We start from the raw sequence: 17,284 nt of genomic DNA on the forward strand, positions 1-17,284 counted from the left end.
GAGTTATGATGGCTGGACATTCCCATCTTGTAATAATTTTGGTTCCTAATTGACCTAAAACGGGAAAGGTTTATTCTGATTTCATGTCAGATAGTGAGAAAAACCTGCAGATGTGTCTTTATAGATAGTGGATGGAAACCTCTGGTTTCAACAGTACATGACTCAGGTTTGTGAAAAATATGCTGTAGTAAAATGGTAACATCACTACTTATATCATGTAGCTGACGTGCAGCACAGATTCAGCTCAAATTTATAGTTTATTTCATAACTTTCCCAAATTTTTATACCGACTCCAACACCAACTCCACAACTCTGAGTCCACAGCCCTGCAGACAACTTTTCAACTCATCGTAACTTCATCCTAATTAATCATGAGAGTATTGTATGTATGTACTATTGCGCTTTGTTGAAGAGGACCTTTCACCAAATGTGGCTTGTTAAAAGGATTTTCACGAAACATTTCATGTTCAACTGGACATACAATGTAATAGTTGCTACAGAATGAACGAAAACATTTTTGTTTAGTTGCAATTTCCCCTCTCTGTTGCATAGATATTATCAATCATATATGGCAGGTAATGAGTTAAGCATTTTTTAAGTCCAAGTGGGTGTTATCAGAGTTTTTACTTGGGGGCATATATTTCTTCTCCCTGTATGATGCTGACCATCATACAGTATGCATCATAAGTAGGCAGTGTGTGAGATGTACTGTATAAAGTCATACAGCCTGATTCCTTACTGGACATAAATAAATACAGATTTTCATTTTACTGCAGTTTTATGCTAACTTCATTATACACTTTAAACTGAGAAGAAAGGGGAGTACTTGCACATATAAGGTACAAAAAATGCTTTATCACTACAATTTTAGAAAAATGACATTACAATTATTTACATTAAAAACACATAAAAAGTGAGGTGCTACAGTGTCCGAGATCACTAGAAAGGTGGGACACCGTATAATTAACAAATACTCTGTCTTTCATATCAAGATGCTAAAGTGGCTTAGTGGACTTTCTATATATAGATTATATCTATTTGGTCAGAACACTTCACAAACACTGTGCCTTAAATCATGTGTGTTTATATTAACCTAAGTATGTGAACATGCTTGCGGACCACTAAAATGGCACTAAATTGCTGTAGCTGGATGGGCGCTTCCTTCCCTCTGAGGAAGCGCCCATGCGAAATGCGCATTGGGGCATAGGAGGTGACACTTTGCTTGATTCCAACATGGGTATGATCTAATACAGCTTGGCCTAATGATTGTTATTTGACGAATTTATCTCTGTAGGCTACAATGAATTGTTTGGTCTCAATGCCCCGCAACATGACTAATTAACCCTGATGTGACTCAATTCATTCTGACTTGAATTTAAGTATTTAGTACAATATATCCATATGTGATTTAGGAATTAAAAATATTTTCCATTTGAACCCTGATTCACGCAGTGAATGTAGGTTTTTGATCTGCATGGCCACATAGATATGGTATAATCCAGCTACAACAATTTAGTGCCATTTTAGTGGTCCGCAAGCATGTTCACATACTTAGGTCAATATAAACACACATGATTTAAGGCACAGTGTTTGTGAAGTGTTATGACCAAATAGATATAATCTATATATAGAAAGTCCACTAAGCCACTTTAGCATCTTGATATGAAAGCCAGAGTATTTGTTAATTATACGGTGTCCCACCTTTCTAGTGATCTCGAACACTGTAGCATCTCACTTTTTATGAGTTTTTAATGTAAATAATTGTAATGTCATTTTTCTGAAATTGTAGTAATACAGCATTTTTTGTACTTATATGTGCAAGTACTCCCCTTTTCTCACAGTTTAAAGCCTGATTCCCTAGTCTAACCTCCTGCAGATAAAGTCCCTAAGGAAAAGGGCCAGCACAGATGAGATTAGCTGTGTCATATTACAATGCCATCAGCACTGTTCTCCCACAAAACTGTCTGTCTGAAGATGTCTCAGTATCACATTTATGTCAGTTCTCACATAGGAGTAGTCCACAAGAAGCAGGTTACTTTTGTTTGAAAAGTAATGACAGCCTGATCTCACTGCAGGGTGATTACAAGTTGCCCTGAGCACAGCAGAGTGTGATTAGTAATGGACTCAGTAATCAGAAGAAATTATAGAAGGGTTTATAATGTGACACAGCTAAACTCAGCTGAACCGTCCCTCCCCACACTGATTCAAGCAGAAGGTAAGGCCAGGAGATCATAACTGTATGATTACATGTCACACACTGAGAAACCTGCTCTAAGCTATTGTGGGGCGTGTTCTTCTTTACTTTAAAGGGGTTCCCCCACAAAGTTATTTTTAATCAATAGACTTTCGAATACAAATAAGTTCCACTACTGGATGTGTTAAAAAAAGTTCTTGTGCTGAGATAATATTTTATAAATGTACCCTTGCTCTGTACTATGCAATGGTTGAGTCTCAGCGTTCAGGAACATAGTCTGAATATCTCATCTCCTGAGAAGAGAAGGAAGCAAGAGAGAGTATACAGATATTAAATAATGGGTGTTTTGGTTGTGTAGCAACTCACACGGGAAATAGGCAACACACTAAAAAGTGCAAATGACCCTGCCGATGTATAGACTAGAGATCCTGCTTCAGCAGTCTCTGATGGTTCGTGCATGAGCTGGGATAGTCCTGACAATAAACTAAATGATGGCAGCTCAGACATATTCTGCCTGATCAGTCATCATTCCTCCTAAAGAACCGGAGGGCAGGGCAGAGTACAATTTATCTAAAGAAAAAAAGGTGTGGTAAGATAGATAGTGATCTTAGAGCAAGTAACACAAAAAACAAAATAGAAAAAAAGAAGAAAAGGTATATACTGCTTAAGGCATATGACACCCACTTTCTATCAACAAACAGAGGGTACATGCAGAATAAGGAACATAAACTGCAAAGAGATGTTCCCTAGCTGGTCTTCCACTGACTGGCATAAACAAATGGCTGGACATCCAATTGAGAATATCATCAGCTGGAAATACCAGCAAAGGGAAATTATTTATTAAAGGAAGACCTGAAAGGTGATTGGGCAGGCAAATGAGTACAGACGCCTTCCATTACTAATCTAGGGCTTAGTGGCAACTGTGAGCTGTCATTAACCCTTTATTATCCCAAGTGCAACCGCACCAGGGCAATTTGGAAGAGTCGGGTAAGGTTCCGGGATTGTCGCATTTAATGGATGCAACAATCCTGGGTGGCTGCAGGCTGCTATTTTAAGGCAGGGGAGGGCCCAATAACCATGGGTCTCCTTAGCCTGAGAATACCAGCCCGCAGCTGTCGGCTTTATCATGGCTGGGTATCAAAATTGGGGAGGACCTTACACCTTTTTTTTTTAATTTATTTAAATAATTTTAAAAAAAGCCAAATGGGGTCCCTCTTATTTTGATACACAGCCAAAATAAGCACACGGCTGTGGGCTGTAGCTTGTAGCAGTATGCTTCATCTGTGACGGGTATCATAATATGGGGGAAACCTATGCCAAATTTTATTTATTTTCACATCACTATAGACATAAATACAGTGTCTGTGATTGAAAGCAGTCAAGCACGCTGTTACTAAGGGTGGGAGCGCTGTCTGACTGCAACCAATTAGAGACAATGGGATTGTCGGTGGGCGGGGGAAGTTTTTTTTTTTTAATTATCCAAGTTGCTGGATCCAAAACGTTACCCGGAATTCCCTGAGAACTCTGGGCCCGGGAGCAGTGTATGAGTACTTTTGAGCCCACGCGGATCAGAACTTCTACAGTTCAGGTCCTCCCATCACTAATTATAAGCATTTCATACGTTTTCACACTTTTAATGACAAATATATTAAGTTTAGGCAAATACATACAGCACTAATCGTTCTTTTTAAGTCTTTTGCAATTTGTCCTGACATCCTGTATATTTCTCTAATGAAGACGCCTTCAGATGCTTCAGATTGTTTGAGACATTTGGAAGAATGATTGCCAGAAAAAAACAGGTAAGCACTACTCTAAGTAATGTGTCATGCCAACAGTAAAGCATCCTGAAACCATTCATGGATGAGTTTGATTTACATCAAAAGGAGTGGGCTCACTCATAATTTTGCCTAAGAACACTGCCATGAATAAAGAATGCTACTTAAATTTCCTCCAAAAGCAACTTCTCCAAACAATCCAGGAGGAATTTGGTGATGAACAATGCTTTTTCCACCATGACGAGCACCATGTCGCAACGCAGAAGTGATAGTTAAGTGGCTCACAAACAAACTATTAAAATTTTTGGTACGAAGCCAGATTTCCCAGATTTCATTTCCCATTGAGAATTTCTGGTGAATCCTGAAAAATTGGGTGGACAATCAAACATAAACACAGAAATTGTGATAAAATCCAAGCACTGATTAAACAAGGATGAGTTGGGAAAAAAGGAAAAACACTGTAAATATTACGTTTTTGCAAAAAGTTGATGTATTTGTCAATAAAAGTTTAACCTTTTCCTATCTAATAAAAGTTCCTGTTCTGCCCATTGAAATCCTATTATAATTGGGAAAAAACGTCGTCAAAACAGAATTTTGCAATATGAATGAATTTTGTAAAATAAATCAACAGGAAATCAATTTATTCACATGTGAATGATAAACAAGGCAGTGGCCTGATAAAGTAGTGTAACAGAATTTTTGGAATATCCCCCCAGGGGGGAGGGACTCCGGATAGGAAAAGGTTAAAAAAATGTATGAAATACTTCTAATTCTGCTTCAGTAACCATAGAAAAAAACCTGACTAAAAGACCTAAAAACGTCAAAGCACTGAACTATGTGACAAACAAAATCTGAATCAGCCTTAAAACTTTTGGCCATGACTTTAGAGTGCAGAATAGCAAAACCAATAGAAAAACAATTGGAGGTTGTTACAGGGTTAAGAATAGAAAAAACAACAACAGTAACTTAACTATTCTTCCCTTTCTTTATATAATGATAATGCAAATTTGCATTAAAGTAATACAAATTTAAAATATGATTTACAAAAAGAAAAGCCTGATTGAGGTAGTTTAAAGACCACTTTGGCAATGGTTCTGCAACCAACTAAATGCTCCCTAAATTAAACTGTAATGTACCCAACCTGTAAGATAAAGTATGTATTAAACTGACTTCTACTTACCAGAGACCCACTGGAAAATGAGGTCTACGATTTCAGCTTTAAGCCCTCCATTAAATTGTGCACGAGACTGTGGGAAGGCTTTGTAAAATGCTGCGAATATGGATTGCGACAAGTAGTCTGGATACATCTGGCAGAAAACAATTGCAGTTACAAAAAATGTAAATATATTTCCAAGAAGTTAAAAAAAATAATAATTCCAATATAAAGCTACAAGACATAAGATTAGGGATGGCAAGTCACTTTTGGATTTGTAGAATGGTTTGCCAAAATCTGTTTCATATATAACATTGCCACAAAAGCAGTTCAGATTGTAACCGCTTATAATGATTAACACTAAGCTCTATCAAGAGACCTACAATATCTCACATTTGCAAAGTACTTCACTCACGATTTTGCAGTAAAATGTAAAACTTTTATCATGTCACTAATCTTATTTCTAAAGTAACAAAAGAAGTTGATATGCTTTCCTTAGAGAAAGTGGAAGTTTATTTTTTTATGAATGTAAGCTGTTTTTTATAGCTGCTTTAGGGTAAGTTCACACAGTGCATTTCTCGCTGCGTTTTTGCACGTTTTTCGGTTGCGTTTTTGGCCTCAAAACTGCATGACTTTGCTTCCCCAGCAAAGTCTATGAGTTTTCATTTTTTTTGTCCGCACACAACTTTTTTTTTAAGCTGTGTTTTTGAGCTTAAAAAAAAATGGACATGTCAATTCTTTCCTGCGTTTTTCTGCATTTTCCCCCCATGCAATGCATTGGAAAAATGCAGAAAACCGCAGAGATCAAAAACGCAGCAAAATGCAGCCAAAAACTCACCAAATCGGTTTTTTTTGCCGCGGGTGCGTTTTTTGTGCGTTTTTAGCGGCTAAAAACGCACAAAAACGCAGCGTCAACAAAACGCTGAGTGTGCACATAGCCTTAGTTGATTTTCTGTCAATCGGGTTGCATTGCAGGTCTTTTTGCTGCAATTTTCACCATAATGTACATATCGAGTTTTATCGGCTTTTTATTTTTAAATCAGTAGAAAAAATAAAAATAGCATATACAGTAGTGTGCAAAAGTTTTAGACAGATGTGGAAAAAATCCAGAAAGTAAGAATGCTTTAAGAAACAGCTTTTCAAGGAATTTCACAGGAAAGTTGATCCAAATAACTTGAAAAACTAAGCACAGATCTTAGGATGAGCTGGGTAAAATGCCGGATTTGTTGCATCTAATGGATGAGACAATTCCGGGTGGCTTCTGGCTGATAATTTTAGGCTGGGCGTGGGGCTTCCCAAGCCTGAGAATACCAGCCCCCAGCTGTCGGCTTTATCTTGCCTGGGTATCGAAATTAGGGAAAATGCACACATTATTTAAATGATTAAAAAAAAAAGTCGCATATGGTTCCTCTTATTTTGATACACAGCCAAGATAAGTACACGGCTGGGGGCTGCAGCCTGGTATAATGCTTTGCCAGGCATCAGAGTAGCAATATATTACACCTGTCAGTGCAGCACTGATCGAAGCCTCTTAGACCATGTTCCTGGCCAGTTCAATGCTAGTAAATAAGTGTGAGAAATCTCTGTTAAACACTAAATCAAAACACTACATGGATTCAAGAACTTGTTGTTTAACTGAGATGTATTCTAAAGCATGTGTGCAACCAAATTATCATAGCCTCAAGCCACCTACCCTAAAATAAAATTAAATTAATCTCACTACATTAAATTTACCTCTCAAAGGGGTCGTCCATTACTAGAACAACCACTTCTCATTCCCATATTTGACCCATTAAAATAAAATAGCTTATACTTACCTCCAATGCCATTCTACCAGTGCCAGCTCTCGCGTTCAGGAGGTTTACATGAGGTTGTAATGTCACACGAGCCCTGCACTCACAGACAACTGGCTTCTCTCTACCCAACTTTGGATGTATGAGTAATCAACAGGAAGTGAGAGGCCAGCTGCAGCCCCTACTTCCTGATGATTATTTTAATGAGGCCAAACATGGGGAATGATAACACCGGTCTACAAAAAATTATTTTTTTAAATCATCGCAGATGACTTTGTACTTTTCTGAATCATCTTTTTGTCCTGATTTAAAAAAAAATGTATATAGTTTTTATGTAGCACGTATAGTTTCCATGGAGCAGCATCATTATTATAAGGTATAGGAAATATACTGGCGACATTAAGAAAACAGTAATCTACATATCAGAAAAAAATGATTCACCTTACAAAATAGTTTTTATTGAACCAAAATAATTTCACATGCAAAATAGAAAGCAAAATATGAGCAGAAATTAAAAGTGCTTGACATTAGACTTTAGTTGATACGATTTGTCAGGGTTGTCCCTATATAACATCCAACAGTAATCTGACATCATTGAGTTATTCCAAAAACCCTGGTAGCGGTGTTCCATTACTTTAATGTCCTGGTGAAACCGCTTGCCTTGTTCATCACTTATATCCCAAAGATTTTAAAGGAAGAAATCTAAATGTGAATGCAAAAAGTGAATTTTCAGAGATATGCGACATCCAAGACACTGGTATGCATTTAGCAGTTCCAGTACACCAACATATTCTGGAGATTTTTTTTTTTACTAAGAGGTTTTCACAGATCCAATTGAAGCTTTTCCAAGATCTCAATTCCTTATCATTTAGAGTTCCTTAACCCTAGAACGCGCAAGCAATTCAATCTACCATAGAAAACAAATGACCTAGCAGGCCTGCGAGGCCCCAGGTATGCATTCTAGGGTTAAAACACATCATCTCTCATAGCCTCTCTGATCATAGAACCAACAAATACCCCTTCCTTCAGTTTTGCAGGTGAAATGCGGGAGAATTAGATTACATGAGTGAGCAATAGGGACTGATGGTTTCATATTTCCATTATGAAGCAACACTGCTTTCAAACTTCTCAGGAATGAGTCAATAAACAATCGCCAATCTGAAACAACAAAATGCTCTTGATTCAGTTCTTCAAAGAGGCTATTCACATTGTTACAATACACCATTGGTCCATCAACTGTGAAAAATGTTGTTAAAGTGTTACTTCTGTTTCTGTAATAACACACTTAACATCATCACAAAGAAGATTCTTCTGTTTCAACCTAGATGCAAGAAGTTCAGCTTTATCTTTTGATAATGAAAGGTCTCTGATGAGATCATTTAATACATGTTGAGTTAAGCATTCTGGCTGCTCGGCTGCTCCATCAGGTATATACTCATCTTGACTTGAGGTCTCCATGTCTTCGCCAGTAGCTTCAGCTCCACAATCTTCATATTCTGCTTCATTTTCATCCAATTCAGATAACGGTGGTACAGGAACTGGCAAGGTACCATCATGTGGAACTGGCCTAGTTGCAGACTTAAGTTCAGGGTAATTAATCTTAGGTTTGTTCTTTGTAGAAAAGCCCTTCAGTTTGACAAAACAAAAGTAGCAGTCATCACTATGATTTTTGGGTTCTTTCCATATTCAACCAGCCACGAAGATCATTTGAACAACTTGAGCATATCACATGAGGGGCCCAGCATACATTGAAAATGCAGAAATAATGTAATAACAAAAATACTTCTATCTCAAAAACTTTACGTGATCGAGCAATACTAAGCATATTTTTTGAATCAGCACATCAAATTCCATATTACCTTTGCTGATGATTTTTTTTTGTGCTGACCAGTGGAATAGGTTGTCCTAGTAGTGGACAACTCTGTTAGATGGTTATTCCCATATCCAAGATCATATCTCAATTTGTAGTAGGTATAATGATAATAATATTAGCAAGTACCTCCATTTAGAAATGTGGTATAGTTCTCTTAATTAGCTATGTCTCTTACCTCATGTGCAAGGCATTGCAGCTTAAGTATCTATGGTTATGTCCACTCATATAGTGACAGTTAGTGAATTGCTCATGGTCGTATCTGTGGATACCTGAGACCCTGCACATGAGTTAAGAGACATGGCTATATCAGGACAACTATACCACATTTCTAATTGAAGGTATTTGCTAATATTATTATCACACCTACTACATATTTTGATAGGATAATGGAGATGGTAATACCCCATTAATGATATCACTAAAAATTACATCCTGAAAGAAACAAGGCCTAATATGGCTACATTGACATTAAAAAAATATATATAATTTCTGTAATAAAGCATAAGAAAAATTCTTAACTGTGTTATCTATGGTGATTTCACTTTTGCTGGCTGCAGTTGGTCATTGTGACTAGGTCATATTCAATTAGTATCTTGAAAAAGAGGATGGTGATAATGTGCAATGAAAGGGACACTAAACTTTTCAATATGCTATAAGCAGAATTATGGTAAAATAAGTGAAATTAACAATATAAGCCAGGTTATACCAGGTATTGTTTAATAATGGTTTTGTGCAAAATAAAAATTCTATATTATATATATATATATATATATATATATATATACTAGAAGGTGGCCCGATTCTACGCATCGGGTATTCTAGAATTTACATATTGTGTAGTTCATGTATGATTTTTGTTATATATATATATATATATATATATATAGATGTTGTTGTGTGTAGTTACCAAGTGTTTGTGTAGGGCGCTGTACATGTTCTGGGTGTTGTCTGGGTGTGATGGGGGGTGAGAGCGGTGTGGTTTGTGTGTTGCGTTGTTTGTGGAGTGCTGTGTGTCTGTAGCGTTGTGTGTGTGTTGCGCGGTTTGTGTGTGTGTGGTGTGTTTTGGGGGGAGGTATGTTTTGTGCAATGTGTGTGTTGTGCGGTATGTGCGTATATTTGTGTGTGCAGCGTTGTCTGTGTGTGGGTGTCTGTGTAGGGCAGTTGTTTGTGGTTCCCAGTGTGTGTGTGTGGTGTGTTGTGCAGTGCGCGCGCGTGTGTGTGTGTTGGGGGGAGGTGTGCACTTCCCATCGTGCTCCATCCCCCATGCAGCGCACTCCCCATCGTGCTCCATCCCCCATGCTGCGCACCCCCCATCGTGCTCCATCTCCCATCCTGCGCACTCCCAAACGTGCTCCATCCGCCATGCAGCGCACTCCCCATCGTGCTCCATCCTCCATGCTGCGCACTCCCAAACGTGCTCCATCCGCCATGCTGCGCACTCCCCATCGTGCTCCATCTCCCATGCTGCGCACTCCCAAACGTGCTCCATCCGCCATGCTGCACACTCCCAAACGTGCTCCATCCGCCATGCTGCGCACTCCCAAACGTGCTCCATCCGCCATACTCCGCACTCCCCATCGTGCTCCATCCCCCATGCAGCGCACTCCCCATCGTGCTCCATCCCCTATGCTGCGCACCCCCCATCGTGCTCCATCTCCCATGCTGCGCACTCCCAAACATGCTCCATCCGCCATGCTGCGCACTCCCAAACGTGGTCCATCCGCCATGCTGTGCACTCCCAAACATGCTCCATCCGCCATGCTGCTCACTCCCAAACGTGGTCCATCCGCCATGCTGCGCACTCCCAAACGTGCTCCATCCGCCATACTCCGCACTCCCCATCGTGCTGCATCCCCCATGCTGCGCACTCCCAAACGTGCTCCATCCGCCTTGCTGCGCACTCCCAAACGTGCTCCATCCCCTATGCTGCGCACCCCCCATCGTGCTCCATCTCCCATCCTGCGCACTCCCAAACGTGCTCCATCCGCCATGCTGCGCACTCCCAAACGTGCTCCATCCGCCATGCTGCGCACTCCCAAACGTGGTCCATCCGCCATGCTGCACACTCCCCATCATGCTCCATCCCCCATGCTGCGCACTCCCAAACGTGCTCCATCCGCCATGCTGCGCACTCCCCATCGTGCTCCATCTTCCATGCTGCGCACTCCCAAACGTGCTCCATCCGCCATGCTGCGCACTCCCAAACGTGCTCCATCCGCCATGCTGCGCACTCCCAAACGTGCTCCATCTGCCATACTCCGCACTCCCCATCGTGCTCCATCCCCCATGCAGCGCACTCCCCATCGTGCTCCATCCCCTATGCTGCGCACCCCCCATCGTGCTCCATCTCCCATGCTGCGCACTCCCAAACGTGCTCCATCCGCCATGCTGCGCACTCCCAAACGTGGTCCATCCGCCATGCTGCGCACTCCCAAACGTGCTCCATCCGCCATACTCCGCACTCCCCATCGTGCTGCATCCCCCATGCTGCGCACTCCCAAACGTGCTCCATCCGCCATGCTGCGCACTCCCAAACGTGCTCCATCCGCCATGCTGCGCACTCCCAAACGTGCTCCATCCGCCATGCTGCGCACTCCCAAACGTGCTCCATCCGCCATGCTGCGCACTCCCAAACGTGCTCCATCCGCCATGCTGCGCACTCCCAAACGTGCTCCATCCGCCATGCTGCGCCAGCATCAGCCTCTCTACCCGCAGCATCAGCCTCTCCGCCCGCAGCATCAGCCTCTCTCCTCCCAGCATCAGCCTCTCTGCCCGCAGCATCAGCCTCTCTCATCCCAGCATCAGCCTCTCTGTCCCCAGCATCAGCCTCTCTGTCCCCAGCATCAGCCTCTCTGTCCCCAGCATCAGCCTCTCTCCTCCCAGCATCAGCCTCTCTGTCCCCAGCATCAGCCTCACTGTCCCCAGCATCAGACTCTCTCATCCCAGCATCAGCCTCTCTCATCCCAGCATCAGCCTCTCTGTCCCCAGCATCAGCCTCTCTGTCCCCAGCATCAGCCTCTCTGTCCCCAGCATCAGCCTCTCTGTCCCCAGCATCAGCCTCTCTGTCCCCAGCATCAGCCTCTCTCATCCCAGCATCAGCCTCTCTCATCCCAGCATCAGCCTCTCTGTCCCCAGCATCAGCCTCTCCACCCCAGCCTTCCCCAGGATCAGCCTCCTCCAGCACGCCATGCTCCTCTGCCAACACTCACACACCCGATCGCATACACTCACACACACCCGATCGCATACACTCACACACACACGATCGCATACACTCACACACACAAGATCGCACACACACATTGACGATATTGCACATACGCGCTCATACTCACAACATCCGGAGATACCACATGCTTCTGGCCATGTGATCCTCCGGCAGGTCCTGGAAGGTCACAACAGCACAGTATCGAGGCCGAGAAGCAAGCGATATCGCCGGATGCTGTGAGTGTGTGGATGCGATGTGATGTATGTGTGAGGTGTGTGTGAGAGTGAGTGTGAGCCGGTGTACACTGGTAACTATGATACACATCGGGTAACCAAGGGACCTTAGTTACCCAATGTGTATAATGGTTACCAGCGTTCACGGCCTCCGTCAAGATCCCAGCATCGCAAGGTTATGTCTGGCGCTGCTGGGATCCTGACGGAGCCGGTGTAGAAGCAAGCGATATCCCAGGATGTTGGGAGTGTGTGGATGTGATGTGTGAGGTGTGTGAGAGAGTGAGTGTGATCTGATGTGTGTGTGTGTACTCACCTGGGAATCGGAGCTCCGTGTCAGTTGGGCCAGAGCGAGCGTGCATTGCGTGAGGGGGGCGGGGCCTGCAGAGAGCCGGGGCGAGAGGCCAATCCGTGTGTGGGGGCGGGGCCATGGCGAGCCCAGCGGCCAATCAGCTTTGTGTCACCGTAAGGACACAATTTTGGAGCATGACAGACAGACAGACAGACAGAATAAGGCAATTATATATATATAGAGATATGTATATACAGTGCCTACAAGTAGTATTCAACCCCCTGCAGATTTAGCATGTTTACACATTCGGAATTAACTTGGCATTGTGACATTTGGACTGTAGATCAGCCTGGAAGTGTGAAATGCACTGCAGCAAAAAAGAATGTTATTTCTTTTTTTTTTTTTTCAAATTGTGAAAAGTTTATTCAGAGGGTCATTTATTATTCAACCCCTCAAACCACAAGAATTCTGTTTGGTTCCCCTAAAGTATTAAGAAGTATTTCAGGCACAAAGAACAATGAGCTTCACATGTTTGGATTAATTATCTCTTTTTCCAGCCTTTTCTGACTAATTAAGACCCTCCCCAAACTTGTGAACAGCACTCATACTTGGTCAACATGGGAAAGACAAAGGAGCATTCCAAGGCCATCAGAGACAAGATCATGGAGGGTCACAAGGCTGGCAAGGGGTACAAAACCCTTTCCAAGGAGTTGGGCCTACCTGTCTCCACTGTTGGGAGCATCATCCGGAAGTGGAAGGCTTATGGAACTACTGTTAGCCTTCCACGGCCTGGACAGCCTTTGAAAGTTTCCACCCGTGCTGAGGCCAGGCTTGTCCGAAGAGTCAAGGCTAACCCAAAGACAACAAGGAAGGAGCTCCGGGAAGATCTCATGGCAGTGGGGACATTGGTTTCAGTCAATACCTTAAGCAACGTACTCCACCGCAATGGTCTCTGTCCCAGACGAGCCCGTAAGGTACCTTTACTTTCAAAGCGTCATGTCAAGGCTCGTCTACAGTTTGCTCATGATCACTTGGAGGACTCTGAGATAGACTGGTTCAAGGTTCTCTGGTCTGATGAGACCAAGATCGAGATCTTTGGTGCCAACCACACACGTGACGTTTGGAGACTGGATGGCACTGCATACGACCCCAAGAATACCATCCCTACAGTCAAGCATGGTGGTGGCAGCATCATACTGTGGGGCTGTTTCTCAGCCAAGGGGCCTGGCCATCTGGTCCGCATCCATGGGAAGATGGATAGCACGGCCTACCTGGAGATTTTGGCCAAGAACCTCCGCTCCTCCATCAAGGATCTTAAGATGGGTCGTCATTTAATCTTCCAACAACACAACGACCCAAAGCACACAGCCAAGAAAACCAAGGCCTGGCTCAAGAGGGAAAAAAATCAAGGTGTTGCAGTGGCCTAGTCAGTCTCCTGACCTTAATCCAATTGAAAACTTGTAGAAGGAGCTCAAGATTAAAGTCCTCATGAGACACCCAAAGAACCTAGATAACTTGGAGAAGATCTGCATGGAGGAGTGGGCCAAGATAACTCCAGAGACCTGTGCCGGCCTGATCAGGTCTTATAAAAGACGATTATTAGCTGTAATTGCAAACAAGGGTTATTCCACAAAATATTAAACCTAGGGGTTGAATAATAATTGACCCACACTTTTATGTTGAAAATTTATTAAAATTTAACTGAGCAACATAACTTGTTGGTTTGTAAGATTTATGCATCTGTTAATAAATCCTGCTCTTGTTTGAAGTTTGCAGGCTCTAACTTATTTGCATCTTATCAAACCTGCTAAATCTGCAGGGGGTTGAATACTACTTGTAGGCACTGTATATATATATATATATATATATATATATATATATATATATACACACATATATATATGTATGGATATATGTCCGTGTGTATGTCCGTGCGTGTGTATGTCCGGGATTCGCATCTGCACCGTCGCAGTTACAGCCACAAAATTTTGCACACTCACACTTCTGGACCTCGAGAGCGTCATAGGCTATGTTTTGAGGGGAAATTTTAACCCCGAGCTTTACAGTTATTCACCAAAAAACCTGCCTCCATTAAAGCGGATGGAGCTGGGAGCCACAGTGCAGCCAGAACTTCAGAAGAATGCGCAGCCACGCCCTTAAATGGAATGTTGGCGTGTCCCAATGCAGCCAGGGAAAGAGACAGACACAGACAGGGAAAGAGGCAGACACAGACAGGGTAAGAAACAGACATAGACAGGGTAAGACAGACACAAAGAGACAAACACAGACAAAGAGACAGACTGACAGGGACAGATACAGACAGGGAAAGAGAGGGAAAGAGCGAGACAGGTTAAGAGAGACACAGACAGGTAAAGAGACAGACACAGACAAAGAAACAGAGACAGACACAGGGAAACAGACAGACAGGGAAAGAGAGGGAAAGAGACAGACAGGGTAAGAGACAGACAAAGACAGGTAAAGAGACAAAAAAGAGACAGACACAGGGAAAGAGACAGACAGGGAAAGAGACAGACAGGGAAAGTGACATACATTGCCTACAAGTAGTATTCAACCCCCTGCAGATTTAGCAGGTTTACACATTCGGAATTAACTTGGCATTGTGACATTTGGACTGTAGATCAGCCTGGAAGTGTGAAATGCACTGCAGCAAAAAAGAATGTTATTTTTTTTTTTTCAATTGTGAAAAGTTTATTCAGAGGGTCATTTATTATTCAACCCCTCAAACCACAAGAATTCTGTTTGGTTCCCCTAAAGTATTAAGAAGTATTTCAGGCACAAAGAACAATGAGCTTCACATGTTTGGATTAATTATCTCTTTTTCCAGCCTTTTCTGACTAATTAAGACCCTCCCCAAACTTGTGAACAGCACTCATACTTGGTCGACATGGGAAAGACAAAGGAGCATTCCAAGGCCATCAGAGACAAGATCGTGGAGGGTCACAAGGCTGGCAAGGGGTACAAAACCCTTTCCAAGGAGTTGGGCCTACCTGTCTCCACTGTTGAGAGCATCATCCGGAAGTGGAAGGCTTATGGAACTACTGTTAGCCTTCCGCGGCCTGGACAGCCTTTGAAAGTTTCCACCCGTGCCGAGGCTAGGCTTGTCCGAAGAGTCAAGGCTAACCCAAGGACAACAAGGAAGGAGCTCCGGGAAGATCTCATGGCAGTGGGGACATTGGTTTCAGTCAATACCATAAGTAACGTACTCCACCGCAATGGTCTCCGTTCCAGATGAGCCCGTAAGGTACCTTTACTTTCAAAGCGTCATGTCAAGGCTCGTCTACAGTTTGCTCATGATCACTTGGAGGACTCTGAGACAGACTGGTTCAAGGTTCTCTGGTCTGATGAGACCAAGATCGAGATCTTTGGTGCCAACCACACACGTGACATTTGGAGACTGGATGGCACTGCATACGACCCCAAGAATACCATCCCTACAGTCAAGCATGGTGGTGGCAGCATCATGCTGTGGGGCTGTTTCTCAGCCAAGGGGCCTGGCCATCTGGTCCGCATCCATGGGAAGATGGATAGCATGGCCTACCTGGAGATTTTGGCCAAGAACCTCCGCTCCTCCATCAAGGATCTTAAGATGGGTTGTCATTTCATCTTCCAACAAGACAACGACCCAAAGCACACAGCCAAGAAAACCAAGGCCTGGTTCAAGAGGGAAAAAATCAAGGTGTTGCAGTGGCCTAGTCAGTCTCCTGACCTTAACCCAATTGAAAACTTGTGGAAAGAGCTCAAGATTAAAGTCCACATGAGACACCCAAAGAACCTAGATAACTTGGAGAAGATCTGCATGGAGGAGTGGGCCAAGATAACTCCAGAGACCTGTGCCGGCCTGATCAGGTCTTAAAAAAAAAGACGATTATTAGCTGTAATTGCAAACAAGGGTTATTCCACAAAATATTAAACCTATGGGTTGAATAATAATTGACCCATACTTTTATGTTGGAAATTTATTAAAATTTAACTGAGCAACATAACTTGTTGGTTTGTAAGATTTATGCATCTGTTAATAAATCCTGCTCTTGTTTGAAGTTTGCAGGCTCTAACTTATTTGCATCTTATCAAACCTGCTAAATCTGCAGGGGGTTGAATACTACTTGTAGGCACTGTAGATAGATAGACAGACAGGGAAAAAGATTGAGACAGATGGAGAAAGAGACAGACAAAGAGATAAAGAGAGAGACAGAGAGATCTATACAGAGGGGGAGACAGACATTATAATTACATTTATATCTATTTGTTTTGTGGTTTTTGTGTGCAGAATACATTTTTGTTAATACATTCTATTTTGTTAACAGCAGTTATTAACCCGGGCGAAGGCGGGTAATACAGATAGTATATATTTAATTGCCTTATTCTGTCTGTCTGTCTGACTTGCTCCAAAATGACGTCATTACAGTGACAACCGTCGCATTGGCCGATCGGCCCGGCCTCGCCCCCCTGCACGCATTGACCGCTCGGCTCGACCCGGCCCCGCCCCCCGCACGCATTGGCCGCTCAACTCGGCCCGGCCCCGCCCCCACACACTTTGGCCGCTTGGCCCCGCACCCACACACTTTGGCAGCTCAGCCTCACCCCCCACACATTTTGGGCGCTCGGCCCCGCCCCCACACACTTTGGCGGCTCGTCCCCTCCCCCCACACACATTGGGCACTTATACACCTCCCCCCAGGTCTACTCCACCTATTAGACACCTCTCCCTCCAGGACTACTCCTCCTATTATCCTCCTCTCCCCCCA

General features: G+C 43.2%; 1 protein-coding gene across 1 annotated transcript in view; it reads right to left on the bottom strand.

The window, feature by feature from the left end:
• The window catches only part of FAM227B (family with sequence similarity 227 member B), a 756,766-nt gene that overhangs the window by 590,979 nt on the left and 148,503 nt on the right, over nt 1-17,284 (bottom strand). The window contains exon 11 of the mRNA XM_075345811.1: nt 5,150-5,276. Within this exon, the coding sequence (XP_075201926.1) occupies nt 5,150-5,276 (127 nt within the window). The remainder of the gene's footprint in view (nt 1-5,149; nt 5,277-17,284) is intronic.

Source organism: Anomaloglossus baeobatrachus, chromosome 4 (genome assembly GCF_048569485.1).
Source record: "Anomaloglossus baeobatrachus isolate aAnoBae1 chromosome 4, aAnoBae1.hap1, whole genome shotgun sequence".
Taxonomy (NCBI): Eukaryota; Metazoa; Chordata; class Amphibia; order Anura; family Aromobatidae; genus Anomaloglossus; species Anomaloglossus baeobatrachus.